The sequence below is a fragment of the Anastrepha obliqua genome, chromosome 2 (genome assembly GCF_027943255.1).
Source record: "Anastrepha obliqua isolate idAnaObli1 chromosome 2, idAnaObli1_1.0, whole genome shotgun sequence".
NCBI lineage: Eukaryota > Metazoa > Arthropoda > Insecta > Diptera > Tephritidae > Anastrepha > Anastrepha obliqua.
This window is the reverse complement of record NC_072893.1, coordinates 55,096,372-55,112,769: the sequence shown is the minus strand read 5'-3', so window position 1 is coordinate 55,112,769 and position 16,398 is coordinate 55,096,372. Positions and strand designations below refer to the sequence as shown.

The 16,398-nt window shown below is 34.5% G+C and overlaps 3 protein-coding genes across 4 annotated transcripts in view; 2 read left to right on the top strand and 1 right to left on the bottom strand.

Moving 5' to 3' along the window:
* Nucleotides 1-1,946: 1,946 nt before the first annotated feature.
* Nucleotides 1,947-4,130, top strand: LOC129239092 (probable mitochondrial glutathione transporter SLC25A40). The gene is made up of 6 exons (XM_054874385.1): nt 1,947-2,073; nt 2,174-2,318; nt 2,396-2,553; nt 2,627-3,130; nt 3,352-3,433; nt 3,494-4,130. Exons 2-6 carry the CDS (start codon nt 2,198-2,200, stop codon nt 3,730-3,732), a joined length of 1,104 nt encoding a protein of 367 aa, XP_054730360.1. The 5' UTR covers nt 1,947-2,073; nt 2,174-2,197; the 3' UTR covers nt 3,733-4,130.
* A 971-nt stretch (nt 4,131-5,101) lies between these two features.
* On the top strand, nt 5,102-6,047 carry LOC129237740 (coiled-coil domain-containing protein 86). Its single transcript, XM_054872660.1, has 2 exons — nt 5,102-5,455; nt 5,532-6,047. Exons 1-2 carry the CDS (start codon nt 5,208-5,210, stop codon nt 5,821-5,823), a joined length of 540 nt encoding a protein of 179 aa, XP_054728635.1. The 5' UTR covers nt 5,102-5,207; the 3' UTR covers nt 5,824-6,047.
* Nucleotides 6,048-13,243: 7,196 nt separating this feature from the next.
* The window catches only part of LOC129238491 (heat shock protein beta-1), a 53,080-nt gene continuing 49,925 nt past the window's right edge, over nt 13,244-16,398 (bottom strand). For both annotated transcript variants that reach the window (XM_054873519.1, XM_054873520.1), the window contains one exon: nt 13,244-13,901. In XM_054873519.1, the coding sequence (XP_054729494.1) occupies nt 13,707-13,901 (195 nt within the window). In that variant the 3' untranslated portion in view covers nt 13,244-13,706. The remainder of the gene's footprint in view (nt 13,902-16,398) is intronic.

The following is a 16,398-nucleotide window of genomic DNA, read 5'->3' as shown; positions in this document are numbered from 1 at the left end:
GGGAGTAAAAACAAAACAAAAAGTTAACATGCAGTGTTACCATTTCGTACATATTCTCGTCTTTTATTCGTAGTATAAACACATTGACAACGGCAACGACAGACGGCAGACCACCGGAGAATTTGCAGACGGTATGGAAAACATTAGACCGTTAATAAGCTCTCAGGGATTTTGACGGAATCAGCTGACTCACTTACGTAACAAGGAAAGTGAAAGCAATTTGTTTAGCCAGAAGACGGCAAAAACTTATATTGTGTTGATGATATACGAAAAACTCAACGCACCCAATACTCATGTGATTGGAAGGCTGATTGTGTTCAATTAAGGGGTTAGGGGTAGTCAGAGGACCGAAAAAATGATGATTTTCACGAATTTTTTTTTTTGCTACTTAATTAATTTATTTAACAAAAATAAAAACATAGCATAAAAACATCATGTTTTAACTTGATTTCACCAAAATTTCAAAAAAAAAATTAATAATTGCAAAAGTTATCGCTGTTTGTGTGAAGCCCGTTTCTCCAGAAGTCCCTTGCGGTGAACATCACAAGTCCTTGCAGATTCATCTAAAACCAATCGGATGAGAAAAATTATTTTTATTGATAGATAATCTCGAGCCGGATCGAAGCTTTTTTTTTTCAAAATAAACAAAATGGCAGCCTCAGAAAATTTTTTCCAGATTTTAGAAAAAAAAACCAACAGTTAATTGTTAAAAAAAAATCGAAATTTTTGAAAAAAAAAATCCTTCGATCAGGCGCAAGTTTTTTATGTTTTTCAAAAGCTGTATAAATTTTATTGAAATCTACGTAGCGGTTTTTAAGTTACAGTGTTCACCAGTTTGAAAAACATAGTTTTGAGAAAAACGCATATAAAGTTTTGCTATCTGCTCTGGAGCGCCCGAGCGCCCGTTGTAAATTGTTGAATAACTCGAAAAGTATTTGTCGAATTCACTTCATATTTTTACACAATATTTTTAAGATATTATACTTTAAGAAAATGCAAAAAAAAAAAATCGATTTTTTGAAAATTCTGACTACCCCCCTAACCCCTTAACCTCAAATGTTTGAAAATATTTAAAAAGCTGATTTTAAATATAGATTTACACTATGGTATGAGGACAATTAAAAATACATATTAGCTGTCAAAAAATAGACAACATTTTTATGTTTAGGCGTCCAAATGGTTATAAAGGCAATTCATTTTTATGTACCCGCCATAAATATCTTTTCATACAAATTACTTGTTCTGACGAAAATAATGAATGAATTTTGAATAGAATAGTAAAAAATCGTGAATGTTTTGATATTGTGGGGGACTAAAACCCCCACATATGCTTTTTATTTAAAATTAACACTATTTATTTGTGATGTTTCATTCAAAACTGTTAAGAATAATACTTATTTATAACTTATAAAGGAACTCTAAATTTATATGTCTTGTCGTTTGCAAGAACGCTTCTCGAATGATCTCTTTCTTAGAACGAATAACGACGTTAAAATTAAATTGAATAATGAATAAAAATGAATAATGAATTCAGTGTGGCCAAAAGGATAGGTATAGGTGTGTTCCCGTACGACACTTTGAGCTGTGTTCCCACAATATTGTCTTTGCAAAACTGTGCCGTGTAAACGTCAAGTAAGACAAGAAATTTTTTCTCTCGTTGCGTCTTCAAAGTGTTTATACTTCATGCTTTTCATATTACTTGCTGTCTTAACGTGCTTGAAAATTTCGCTTGCGTTCTATTTTAACTTCTCGCAAGCAAAATAGAGTTTTGTTGACTGGATTCCGAAGCATATACACAAATGCATTGAATTGCTGTCATAAATAATAAAAATACCTATATATTTAGGAAATAATACTTAAAAAACGGAGATGTATGCAATTAAGTTGCTCGTTCTCACTAATCCGAAAAAATACAGCCCTGATGCTTTCAAAGTTTCTTATCAAGCGAATTCCAATTTGAATGTCACTGTGAAATAAAATATTTCCATAAAAATTTTTAGTTGCGGGACATGTTTTCCCAAATCTTTCAAAATAACAAATGGCTTACAAATGAAAAGGAATTAAATCAATGAAGTGAGACGCATATTAATACACGAAAGTTGTAGAGCTTATTTTTAATATTTGTATATCATCATACACCACTGTTTCGTGCCGGTGTATCTATGCACTCTAGCAAAACGTGCCTAAAAATTTTAAAATGAGCTCGGAATTAGCGCCGAAAAAGCCGCGGCTGTTACTAGAAGATCCCAGATTTCGCATACGCCCTTTGCAGCAGGTAGTGTCTGCCTGCACGGGAGCGCTTATAACAGCATGTTTCAGTAAGTTAAAAAAAAAATTCATGTCGGAAATAGCATATTTTAGAATTTCATTGTTGTTGCTCGCCCCCTTTTTGCAGTGACACCGTTGGACGTTGTGAAGACACGTTTACAAGCACAACAAACCACCACAAACAAGTGTTTCCTATATTGTAATGGACTTATGGATCATATTTGCCCCTGCGACCCGAACATGCCCAATCAGCTAAAGCCTGAAAAGCGTTTGAATGGCACAGTTGTATGTATTTGCATAAATAGTTTGTTCTAAATATGTATGTAACTTCAATTAACACGTAATTTTTTGCATATAGGATGCTTTTGTGAAAATCTCACGCCAAGAGGGTGTCGGTTCGCTGTGGTCTGGACTTAGCCCCACACTTGTGTCTGCGCTCCCATCCACCATCGTTTATTTCGTTGCATATGAACAGTTCAAAATGCATGCGCTTGAGTTTCACTACAAGTATATGGCGGAGGTGAAAGGCTCGCCACGCGGCCGTGAGATACCCTTCCACATACCACTGCTCAGTGGCGTGTCTGCCCGTATTTGTGCAGTGACTTTCGTTAGTCCCATTGAGTTAATTCGCACAAAAATGCAGTCACAGAAAATGAGCTATAGCGAAATGATATCCACTGTGCGTGTGGTTATGAAAACGCAGGGTTTCTTCGGTTTGTTTCGTGGTCTACCACCAACAATACTGCGAGACGTGCCCTTCTCCGGCATATACTGGACTTGTTATGAGAATATCAAAAGTATGTTCGGTGTACAGGAGCCGACGTTTGGATTTAGCTTTATGGCCGGTGCAATTTCTGGTTCGGTAAGTGCAATGAGTTTTAAATGACATGGATATGGACACATAACAAAAATATCATTTTACTATTGCATGAATACCAATAATTTACTTTAAATGGAAATAGTTTCTGTTTGTTGTTGTTGTTTTGTTAAACATGTTGTTTATCTCGTTACTATTGTTGTATAAAAATCTGCCTATCTTATCTCTTCGTATGTTTGCAAAAATTCTGCCATGTAATCTTACAGTTGGCCGCCACAATTACTACACCTTTCGATGTTGTTAAAACGCACGAACAAATTGAATTTGGAGAAAAGGTGCTTTTTGCAGGTGAGAATTTTATTTGTCAATAATTACAATACCCGATCATTGCTTTCAAACATATTTTAGACAAACCAGCCCCTGAAGTAGGTAATCTAAATATACGACAACGGCTCTTGTCTATTTATCGCATGAATGGAATTCGAGGCTTATATGCCGGTCTGGGACCACGATTATTAAAAGTGGCGCCGGCGTGTGCCATTATGATTTCTACTTTTGAATACAGCAAAGCATTCTTTTATCACTATAATGTAGAAAAGCACAACGAGATCATGTTATTAAGAAGCCAAAAAGGGAATGGTGCCTAAAAAACAGCGTGATATTACCCATAAGTTCCAGCAAATATAGATTCCAAAGAAGATAATAATAGTTGTTGAAATGCTTCTTTTATTTAATTTTATTACCGAAGGCCAGCGAACATCGGAGATGGTGCATCTGGGGTAAAGAGCTTACGATGGTTTATGGTTTGATAGTCCTTTTACCTTCCTTCTAATATTTGTAAATTTTAACTTTTTTGTTGTTGACCCAAAATGTTTTATTGATAGTTGACATAAGTGACCTAATTATAGTGTACATATGTAAATCATAAATATGAAAAATAGTAGTTAAAATAATTTATGTTTTTGTAACCGACATATCAAAATGCGATGTGAATAAAAAGTTTCACTGGCATTAACACAGTAACTGTATACAAAGCCAGTATAAACAAACAGCTGCTTTTGATTTCTTTCTTGCTTTGTCAAATTACCGAAACAGCCTGGATTTATATCCGGCCAAGATTTGTAACTTCGCGGTATTCCTCAAAAATGAATTGTATACTTTAGAGTTCTATGGCGGCCGCCGTAGCTGAATGGTATTTTTTTGTAAACCAACACCAAGGCATACAACAAATTTGATGTTGAGCTCGGCCAAACATTTAACAGGATTAACGCGACAATTATGCATAAAAAAATAAGAATAACAGTACAAAATTGTCAAAAACTTAGTTATGAGTGGCGGCCGGATTTCGCAATCGGGAACCTAAAATTTGCTATGAAGATGCATTAAAAGACCGAAATTTTACTTAGACTAGAATAGAAATAAAAGGAGGTTTTCATTTCGACCTAAATGTCTTTTGCACCCCTTGCTCATCATAATATCTTATATAAACCTAGTTCCCTCAGCAAACTCCCATCCGAGTCTGGTCAGACTTTTCTGTTACATTTATATTAAAGGCAACGACTTGAGCTTCCAGGTAGCTTCCTAAAATTAAATTTTCCATCGATTTGTTGATATAACCTTTTAAAAAGAATCCTCGAACAGGATGAAAAAAGGCCAGACCCGGGTATCCAAGGTGGGTTAAGATGAAGCTGTTGTTGTTGCTGTTGTTGTAACAACATAAACATTCCCCATTCATACTTATACTGGGAATGCTGCTGAAGTGACAGTCCTTGCTCGGATATAAATCCGGGTCGTTCCGGTTACGTAGAACCGACTGTCGTGGGAACTGGGTTGAGCTGAACGTATGTATGTGCTTTTCTTTCACTCAAATTATCTATTTCATGTCTATTTTGCGAAACCGCTCCATTTAAAATTTTTTTAATGCGAAAAATGCAGCCCTGCATGTACATATGTGGAAACTATTATCCAACGTAGAACCCAAGGCGAATTCATGAATTCGGTTTATTTGTGGAATTAAAAAGTGTCAAAATTGTCCAAAATAATAACACGTGTAGTTGGAGCTGCATTCCAGACAATTATTAAATATTACAGATAATTTTATAAAATCAATCGATTTTGTAAAATGTCTGAGGAGCAACAAAAAGTCGCGTCAGAAGAGGCACCGGAAACAACACCGGCCTCAGTTGAAAGTAATGAATCAACCGGTGACACAACAACAATCAAAAATAATACTACTGCCACAGAAATAAAAAAATCAAGTGGGGCTAAAAAACCCTTGGCAAAGAAGCAAACAAAAAAGAAATCAGCTGGTGCCCAACAAATACGCGGCTTACCCAAGTCGGGACGTCCATGGAAAACACCAAAGGAAAAGTAAGTTCACCAAAATTTTTACACATTACATTATCTATTACCAAGAAATGTTAAAAGCACGTCCACTGCCTTTCAGGTTCTCTACAATAAAAAAGACCACACATCGCTTATCATTCGAAAAGAAGACGGAGCTGCGTAATCAACTGAGGCACATAAAGGAAATGTCACGCAACATTAAAGAACAACGTAAAGAAGCTGCAGTACAAAAGAATCAGAGACGTATCGAAAATGCAGAACGTCGATTGGCCAATGAACGACGGGCGGAAGTGGTGCAGGTCATCAAGAATACATCGAAATTGAAGCGCATGAAAAAGAAGCAAATGCGTATGATTGAGAAGCGAGATATTAGTCAAGTGAAGGTGGTGTAATTTATTGTGAGTGTTGACTGCTGGTAGTGCGTCTACTTTGCAGCTCAAAGCGGGGGGTAGCTTAAGTTTTATAGTAACTAATTTTTTAACAAAAATGTGTTCTAAAATCTGACTTTACAGATTGAAATGCCTTCAAGACATAAAGTAAATTGCATACTTTTAGGCGCCACCCGCCTAGTTCTTGAAATGTTGATTACAATTAAAATAAATACATAGTTGCATATGACTTAAAAAGTTGTATTGATTTCGTTTGCATTTGATGTAAAGAAAATGGATACCGGCTGAAAAAGTTAATCAATGATTTTTGATTCGACGTTATTGTAATATTGTATTCCACTTTCAAGAGCGACATTAGGAGAACAAATTTGAGTAAAATTTCCAGAACTGAAGTGATGACAAGCTTGAGAAGATATTCAGCAGTTATAAAAGAAGAATAATCGCACTACAGTCGATTCTATTTTAGCGGAACAATTCGAGTTTATGCATTTCCGGCCAAGGATTGCCATTTTAGGATGATTCCACAAAAATGTATACGGAAGAGGAGAATACTTTTATATCTGCCTTGCACTTTGCATTTAATCCGTGGAGCTGTTGGCTGTCCGGTGCTCCTAGAGAAGATTTTCTTTAATATTCGTGCCAGAGCTCTTCGTAGTTCGACTCGGTATGCTCTTATTAGATATTAGATGTATGAATGAGGTTTGTACTTGGACCTCATGGCCTTTTGTGCCCTCTACTCATCATAGTTCTTCATCCAAGCCCAGTTCCCTTATTAAGCTCAGGATAGAGCGGGGTTGGATTGAGCGTATGTGCCTTTCCTCTGATGTTTCAACCTTCTCCGCGCTATAGCGCTGCATTCCTGGAGAAGGTGCATCGGAGTCTCATGGGATTGGTTGCAGAAACGGCAAGAGTGCATGTGCAGATGGCTTCGGAGTCTACAGTGGCCTATGAGGATGCCCGTGAACATTCTCAGATTATCCTTGGGGAGTGTTCTGAGTTTTTAAACCTCTTTTGGTTGTACCCTCCCATAATAATTTCGCCTGACGTAGCCCCATGGTTTGGTGCAGACCTCCCTTAGCCCTCACTTCTGAACTTCTCTTTGATGGTGTGTTGTCCCATGGCAAGGAAGGGCTCGGGTTCTATTAAAGGCGAGGCCGCAGCCTTTCTCGTCAATGCGTCCGCTACTTCGTTCCCAGTTATACCCCTGTATCCTGTCACCCAAATTAGCCGGACGCAATTGTGCATTCCTAGTAGGTTCTCGATGCACTCAAGTATCAGTGAAGATTTCATCTCACAGGACGCTAGGGCCATTAATGCCGCCTGACTGTCACTCAGAATGGCAATTCGCTCATTCCGGACATTTCTGTCTAAGTTTATCTCTGCACATAGACAGATGTGGTTCTGGGGTCGTAAATTCCAACGCCTACGCTTTTTGGGGCCCTTGAGCCATTTGTGTACCAGGACAGGGTACATTCCTCGAGTTTCTTTCCAAATGCCGGTATGTTCCTCCAGTTCGACTTATTGTCCAGTTCAATTCTGAACTTCTTTTCGAATTTGATCACCTTAGTGATATCATCTCTGGGTAGCTGGGTGAGTGGGAGCTGCAGCTTTAGCACTTCCATGTTTTTAGATGACATCACTCATCTCATCACATCTCAGGATTCTTGGGTTACAGCCCCAAGATTTTTCTGGTAGACATCTGCAGGTCATGAGAGCCTTTGTTGCCTTGGACAGGGTTTGGCATCCAGGACAAGGCCAAGATACTTAACTTCGCTGACCAAATCAAGCAACCCCGTCTATGCTGATCTCTTTCAGCTTAGAAATATAGAAGTTAATAGATTAGAAAATACCCCACACTGACATCGACACCGTTTGACCATAAATAAAACCACAAATAATGGTAATGGTAATGTTTGTACGAGTTAGGCTAAGGACTTTATGCACTGCACCCAGATTGATCTATTGTGCGACCCTAATTACTTAATTATAATTATTTAGTATACCGAGGAATCAAACCAGCTCCTTAGGAGGGAGCAATTGTAGGTCTCCCCCTCTAGTAGATACGAGCCCGGGACTCTGTGTCTCCTATGGCCTTATGCCTCACAGTTGGTGATTAAGTGTTCCATAGACTCCCCTTTATCACAGCAGAACCTGCATGAGCTTAGAATATGTAGATAACCCTATTGAGTTAAGGGGGGGGGGGGGGGGGGGTAAGGGATAAACGCTAAAAAAAACACTTTTTTCATGAATTTATTGTAGCGAAACGGTTCAAGTCAGTTTATTAAAAGTTGTTGCATATTATAAAGTAACATTTCAAGAATATTTGATAAAATTTTCATGTAAAAGTATTGCAAAATGAGCGAATGAGAGCACATTTACGTAGACGTCTTTTCAAAAATACATTTTGCAGTAGTCAGCATATCTCAGCGTAGGATCATCTGAAATCAAAAAAATCAAATAATTTAGTTAAAGTATGAGTTAAACTTCCCCCCAACGTTTATTTTGACGATTTATTTCCATTTTCAGCCATTTGGTAGTCGTTTGAAGTAAAAAGTGATTTTTGACGAAAAAATGCCGCCATTTTGTAGGTGTAAAACCACCTTAATATAAAAAAAATGGCGAAAAAAAAAGTTGGGAGGAGGTTTTTTATATGTAAAATATGTGTGCAAAATTTCAAAAGGATCGGTTGAGTAGTTTTCAAATGCCAATGACTACGCACTTTAAAAAAAAAGGTTCGAGAAAACCGCGTTTAAAGTTTGTAACGGACTACGCGCGCAACTGCTGCGTCTCGGCAGATGTTTGAGGCGGCTCGGCTTTATGCTCTATAACTTAAAAAGTTTTGCTCGGATTGACTTAAAATTTTAACACGGTATTTTTGAAATGTTTTACTACAATAACATGCAAAAAAAATCGATTTTTATCCCTTACTTTATTTTTGTTAAGGCCGAAAATTAGGGTTGGCCAAACAAATAGCGCTTCTGCCCTTTTTTTTGGCATGCAACTCTGCCTTCTCGTTTCCTTCGTGACCCTCATGTCATGGTACCCAAATCAGTGAGACCTGTGTATGAGTGGCCAGTTTGTTGAGTGCATTGTTACACTCTATTAGGACTTTTGACTTGAATGTGAAGCTATTCAAGGCTTTGAGAACCGATTGGGTGTCCGAAAGTATTTTAATTTTCCTTTCTCGAACCCTCTTTTGGATATGATTTCCACTGTTTCCATTATGGCTTAGAGCTCCACATTAAAAATCGTGGCATCTGTACTTAGTGTTAGGGATTTGTGTGCTCTAGGCCCCACTATTTCTGCTCCTACTCTTTGGAGCGTTTTGGAACCATCTGTGTACCATTTTTGTGAGTCATCATTTATCCATGTTGGGTTAGTATTCCACTCTTACCTAGATGGGAAGATAACCTTGAAAAGAGAGTATTTGCATAGTAGCTTCCTCTTGTATTGGTAAATGTAGCGATGGTAAATTTAAAAGGGCTTACATGCCAGCAGTTGGGGTAGTTCTCATGGCCCCTGTTATGCTTAGGCACGCCATTCTTTGTAGATAGTTTACACAGTTTTTGATACAGCAGTAGTTTGATTTGTTTTAACCCACCATACCAAAGCCCCATATAGTACAATATTTCTTAGCATTTGGGTGTAGATTGAGGTCATTTTAGGGTTCAGACCCCAGGATTTACCCAAGAGTTTTGTTGTCCAAAGGTTTTTCGTTGTCTTTTTTACTACTAAGTTGAGGTGGACCTCCGAAGTGAGTTTTTTATCCAAGATAATTCATAGATATTTGACCTCAACCTTCAAAGGTACCTCTATTCCATTTATTTCCAGGGTGGGTATATTTAGAAACCTTTTACTGGTAAATGGAATACTAGTTGTTTTGGAAGGGTTGATTGATAATCCCTCTTTTCTACACCTCTCCCAGGTTACATTTAAGGCATCCTGCATTAAGTCCTTTATGAAATGGCATCTGCATACCCTATTATTTTATACCCTTTATTGTTAAGGGTTTGCACCAAATCGTCAGCCAGGATAGACCAGAGCAATGGCGATAGTAGCCCCCTTGTGGACATCCTTTCGCGGCTGTAACACTTAGGGTAACTCGCCCCAGAGAGGCTGAGCTTATCCTATGGTTTAGCATGTTGCTTACCCATTTAACAATTGCTGGATCGGCTCCCCCAGTGGAGAGTGCCAGTGCTATTGCTTGAAAGTGCACGTTATTAAATGAAACTTCAAGCACAGAGGGCTATTTCCTTTAGGTCAAGGGCCTTTTCTGTCATATGTGGCGAGCAATTGTGTGTAGTGCTGTAACTGTGGATTTCCCTTTTTGATATGCAAATTGCAGTTTATGGAGTGGGGTTATCGAGATAACCTCGGGTATGTTCAGAAACGCATTATAATGCGCAACGTACTTTTGCAGTGTGGCAATGCGTTCAGAAATGCAAATATGGCAGTACTGCAAATGCATCGCGTTCCAAAACGCCATTTTTGTATCAAACGTCACGCATTATTTGCAGGAAAAAATTTAATACTGCCGCTGTCTGATGAAAAGTGAGTATAAAACTAATTTTTTTAGCTTTTAATGCAAAGATATATTAAATATACGTTATTAAAACAATATTTTATTACAATACATTTTTCTTGATTTTAGCGATTATCTAAGTACATCGGAAGTAAAGTTGCTTCTCAGAGTCCGACTGAGCATGGAAAGTGAATTTGCTTCAGGGAGGAGGAAAGAGTGTTTTGTGGAATAAGGTGGCGGAAGAAATAAAAAAGTGAATAAAGATTTGAAAATAGACGGGCAAATCGCGCAGCGAAAATTTTCTAATTGTTTCAAAAAAAGATTTTGTTTTTTTTTTTGAAAATTGGAAAAGTAATGAATTACAATCACAATAAATTAAAAAGCATTAGCGACTAGGAAAAAAAGATTTATTTTTGGGAATTTTTCGTTTTAATGAACATCTTACTATATGTGATCTTCTTTTTAGCTTTACACGTCTTTTTTTTCTTAAATTTAGCAAAAAACTATCACTTTTAACTTCAAATATATCGTCAACAACTAAACTCAATAATACTTCCATTTTAGTATAAAACGCGTTCATAAATGCAACAAATCTTTTTGCAAATCGTTAACAAATCTATCAATTGCATCACTTGTCACATTGGCAGTGTTGCCAGCGCTGCAATTACTGCGCATTTATAATGCGTTTCTGAATATACCCCTCCTCTCTTAAGTAATAGTACAGTAGCTTTTCAATGGTTTTCAACATGAAAGACTGATTGATTTAGAGGATTTGGCAGATTCAGGAAGCTTATAAACCATAAATAATTTCCCCTTCTATTATTTGTCTACAATATCGATAGTCTATCGGTGGTATTGTAAAAAACTATCGTTCCTGGGGTGTCCTCTACCTGGGGGTGTCTTCTACCTCACAAAAATTTTATAAGCTAATGTTTACTGTTCAAAAGATATCTCTGAAAATACTAAAAACAAAAACAAAAAACATCCGTTACGCGCTTTAAAATTCCTGACCATTATGCGTTGAGCAAATCTAGTTTTGCAAAAAAGCAAACATCAAAGTTTTTATTTTTTATTTTATTTTCTCATTATAAACTCTTCCGCACCATTGCAGGCGCTTTTCTTAGAGTAGAGTAATTTTATTTTTTAACGAACACACATTGTTTGAGGGTTTATTTTATTATTGTTTTTTGCATAGTTTTTCAATACGTAAGTATTTATTTATGCTGTTATTCTATTTTAAATATTTCTAAAAGTGCTGTAAATACTTGTTTTGGTTTCAATTTTCAGTTAGTTATTTTAGGAATTTTTTTATTTTAGTTGACTTTTACACAAAGCTGTGAGTTAAATAATGCACATTTATTTGGTGTAGACAGTTTTTAGGCGATATTTCGGTTGTTATTTGGAACTTGAATTAGATGCTTTACATGCGGCGTTAAAGTCATAGTATAAAAATTAAAAAAAAAAAAGCGAATAGATGCTGAAAACGAAAATAATAATCATTTACGTATATAAACCCAAGTGAAACTTCAGTATGCGCAAGTAAATATACATAAATTGCTTAAATTAAAATAAAAAAAATTCAATGCGTAATTTAATATCAAATCTGTTTTCTTCCCTTTTAGCTTATTCTCTTCTGGTTTACAACAACAAAATTTAAAAAAAAGGTAAAAAATACCAACTTACCTAAATATTAACTCAAGTAAAGTTAAAGAAATTAAACTAAACGCCATTAAAAAAATATGTATTGTAAATTAAGAAAATCAAAATAAAAATTTCAAAAAAAAGCGAATAGAAAATAATTTAAATTGATGCAAATATTAACCCAAGTGAAACTACAGTAAGCGTAAATAAATATAAATTGCAAAAGTAAAAACAAAAACAAAATTTCAAAACAACCAAAATTATATTAGATAAATCATGAAAATCAAAATAAAGCACAAAATGTCTTTTACTTTGTGAATTTAATACCTATCCATTTAATTCAACAAAAGCAAATTTGCGTTCTTACTACTTTTTTTCTTTTTCACTTATTATCTTCTGGTTTACAACAACAAAATTCTACAAAATTTAATAAAAGTTAAAAAATAAAAATAAAATTTAAATGTACCAAAATATTTCCTCAAGCAAAATTAATAATATCAACTAATTTCCCCTAAAAAATAAAAATATTATATAAATTAAGAAAATCAAAATAAAAAATTTAATAAAAAAAATTGTTTACTACTTTTTTCCTTTTCACTTATTATTATCTTCTGTTTTACAACAACAAAATTGTAAAAAATTTAAAGATTAAAAAAACACAATTTTCCTAATTATTGACCCAAGCAAACTTAAAAAAGTTCAACTAAACGATATTAAAAAAATATATTATATAAATTAAGAAAGTCCAAATAAACCAAAAAACATTTTCTTAATATCCTTTAACCCAACAAAAAAAATTTATCTCACAAATTTTATCTTTTTCACTTATTATTTTCTGTTTTATAACAACAAAATTTAATAAAGTTAAAAAGTAACAAAAAAAAACAAAATGCTCCAAAATATTGTATTTACTCAAGCAATGTAAAAAAATCAACTAAATTATGAAAATCGAAATAAAATAAAAAAAAATTTTTTTCATTGTGTAATTTAATGTCCTTTAACCAAAAAAAATTTTTTTTGTGTAATTTATATTCTTTAACACAACAAACAATTTTTTTCTTACTACTTTTTTCTTTTTCACTTATTATCTTCTTCTAAAATTTAAATACACCAAAATATTTACTCAAGCAAAGTTAAAAAAATGCAAATAAACGCAATTAAAAATCATATAATATTATATAAATTATGAAATTCAAAATAAAACACAAAACATTTTTTTTTTCATTGTGTAATTTAATATCAATTTAAATACAAAAACAGTTTAGATTTTTCACTTCATTTTTCTTTTTCCTTTTTGTCATCTGGTTTAATACATTATAAAGTTCTTCATTATCAGTATTTGAGAATTGTTTCATACTTGCGCAAAGTAAACTAACAAATTCAAAATAACGTAAAAATTAGCGAAAATAATTATGTAATTTATAAGAAAAATTAATTAAAATATTTTTTTGTTTGTTTTTAATTTAAGTAGTTAAAAGTAGTGTCCAAGCATCTTTTTTCTATTTTTTTGTTTTTCTGTATTTTTGTTTTTGTTTGCTGCAATAACTGTTACTGTTGTTACTTGTCAGCTGCTTGCTTGCTCGGACATCTGCAAAAACAACTGCTTCGTCCGCTGTGATTATTGCTCGTTGTCGTTTTTATTACTATTATTATTGTTGTTGTTGTTTTTTTTTGCTTGCGACAGTTGCTGCTACATAATCATTTCGTTGATTTCTTTGTTAATTTACTTATGTGCAATGGGGATCATAGTTTCGCCAGATGTGATGGCGGGCAGTGGCGCTTCCACAGTCAAAACGCCATCCTTGCTGAGCGACGAGCGAATCGATTCCGGATTAACGCCTTTGGGCAAGAGGAACTCACGGTTGTACTCCCTGTACACGCTCTTCGTGTCGGATTTCTCTTCATGTTTGGCATGCACCTGTTCAAAATTACGATGAAATGCAAAGAAAAAAAATACAAAAACAAAAACCGATTAGTGAAAGTTTCAATTAGGCAAAATACAATAAAAGTGGTGTTCTTAAAAAATGTGTCAACATGTGTGAGAGAGAGTGTATGTGTATGCGTGTGTGTGTGTTTCTAAGTGAGTGGCGATAAGTTTTGCAATCACAATCATTGCAGACGTCGTATTTTATCTGTGACTACATGACAGCGTGTGGGTCATATTTGTGGCGCACATTAATTCATTTGGAACTTAAGTGTGTGCGTGTGTGTGTGTTAGTTATTTCGCCAACAAAATTGTTACAAGCAAACTTCCAACACTCACTTTGGGCATAATTGAATGGAGCGAATAGTTAGATAGACAGAATAAAAAACACTTTATCTGTCAAATGAGAATAAGGGGAGGCGTTTTGGTCAAAGCATATTTACATACATACATATATACTTCTGTATCAAGGCGCATAGCGGTAAAATTTATTAACGATAGGGGCGAAAGGAAAAGAAGTTGAATCAAAATGAATTAAAATAAAATAGTAGAAAGAGAAATAAAAGAAAATTTCATTGTTTGCAGTTGAACTGAAAACAAAGCACGTTATGTGTAAAATCATTGAATTCGCTTCTGGCCAGGTACGTTCACGGCAGTTGCTTGATTCAAATTTAGACAGAATTTTAGGCCTGTTAAGGGGTTAGGAGTAGTCAGAATTTTCAAAAAATTGCATTTTTTTGCATTTTTTTAAAGCATAATATCTTAACACATTTGCATCGGGAAACGAGAATTCTCGTTTTGTGAGAAGTGTTCTTTCCTGGACTGAACAGAAATACTTTCTCCAAGGATATTTACGTCCCGGTCTCCTTTGGCTCTCTTTTAGGTCGACACATGTTAACTGTTTACTTCGAATATCTCATTTCGGGTTTTTTTTCCTATTCCGATCCTAAATAAACAAAGCAGATCAATACCTTTCCTATTATTCTATCATACGAAAAACAACCAAATGGACCAAAAAGGCAGCACTATATATGGTATAATGAATATTGCACTATTTAACAGCTTTGTAATATACAAAGCGATAAATATAAATAAAAAAATTGTCTATAAAAAATATTTATTAGCAGTTTCGAGTGCCTGGTTAACTGAAAAAGTTGATGAAATGCAGCCCACAACATCACGAGCTACTGGCCCAACTTCAACACCACCTGGTAGATTGAATAGAATAAAAAATATCCCACAAGAATATGTCTAGTATGTAAAACACATGGGGTAAGGAGCGAAACATGATATTTATGCAAATTCTGTGAAGTACCGTTACACAAAGGAAGCGTTTTTACCGACTATCATACTAAAAAAAAATACTAATACTTCTTATGTACAACTTCTGAAAATTTCTATAAAATATAATAGTTACAAAAATAATTATCGCAGTTTTTATACAAGTGTTAATAATCTTTACATTGCTAAAATACCCCGATTTCTATGAAAATTTAAGGAAAAATAGTCCGATGCGAATGTGTTAAAAATATAGTGTGAAATTTTGAAGTGAACCCGACAAATACTTTTCGAGTTATTCAATTATTATTTAATTTAATTTAATTATTCGGGCGCTTCGGAGCGTTCGTATGCTGAAAAAAAAAAATGGATTCTAACACTCGAGAAGTTAAAATGCTACGTCGGCAACAGCAAATCGATAGATGACACAGTGTAAGTTATTAAATAATTCGTATAACTCTACATAAATGGGTAGCAAACTTTAAATGCGTTTTTCTCAAAACTATGTTTTTTGAACTCGTGATCACTGTAACTTAGAAACCGCTTGGTCGATTTCAATACAATTTATACTGCTTTTGAAAAACATAAAAAACTCGCGCCTGATCGAAGGTTTTTTTTTTAATTTCGATTTTTTTTCTCGAAAATCTGAAAAATATTTCCTGAGGCCGCCATATTGTTAATTTTGAAAAAAAGCTTCATTCAGGCACAAGATTATCTATTAATAAAACTAATTTCTCTTGTTCGATTGATTTTAGATGAATATCCAAGAACTTGTGATGATCACCGCAAGGGACTTCTGGAGAAACGGGCTCCACACAAACAGCGATAACTTTTACAATTATTAATTTGTTTTCTAATTTTTCTAAAGTCAAGTCGAAACATGATGCAATAATGCAATGTTTTTATTTTTGTAAAATAAAGCAACTTACTAGTAAAAAAAATTATTGAAAATCATCATTTTTTCGGGCCTCTGACTACCCCAAACCCCTTAAAAAAATCGATATCGAAATATATTATTTATCCCCATCGGAAGATTTGGCGGGTAAAGGTCAATATAGAAATTTCCATCACTCAAAATAACTTTTTTTTATTAAAAAATTATTCAAAAACAAAAATGTATAATTAATTTTGCGCCACCTTGTATATGATGTTATAAATGGTTTAATTGACCACTCGACCCTTCTTGAGTAGATAAACTTCAAGGAGGATACTA

Excerpts from the sequence above, each read along its gene's own strand:
- LOC129239092 (XM_054874385.1), top strand. The coding sequence starts at position 2,198 with ATGAGCTCGGAATTAGCGCCGAAAAAGCCGCGGCTGTTACTAGAAGAT. Across the intron at positions 2,319-2,395 it reads GCTTATAACAGCATGTTTCA|TGACACCGTTGGACGTTGTG; the intron begins GTAAGTTAAAAA and ends CCCTTTTTGCAG. Across the intron at positions 3,434-3,493 it reads AGAAAAGGTGCTTTTTGCAG|ACAAACCAGCCCCTGAAGTA; the intron begins GTGAGAATTTTA and ends AACATATTTTAG.
- LOC129237740 (XM_054872660.1), top strand. The coding sequence starts at position 5,208 with ATGTCTGAGGAGCAACAAAAAGTCGCGTCAGAAGAGGCACCGGAAACA. Across the intron at positions 5,456-5,531 it reads TGGAAAACACCAAAGGAAAA|GTTCTCTACAATAAAAAAGA; the intron begins GTAAGTTCACCA and ends ACTGCCTTTCAG.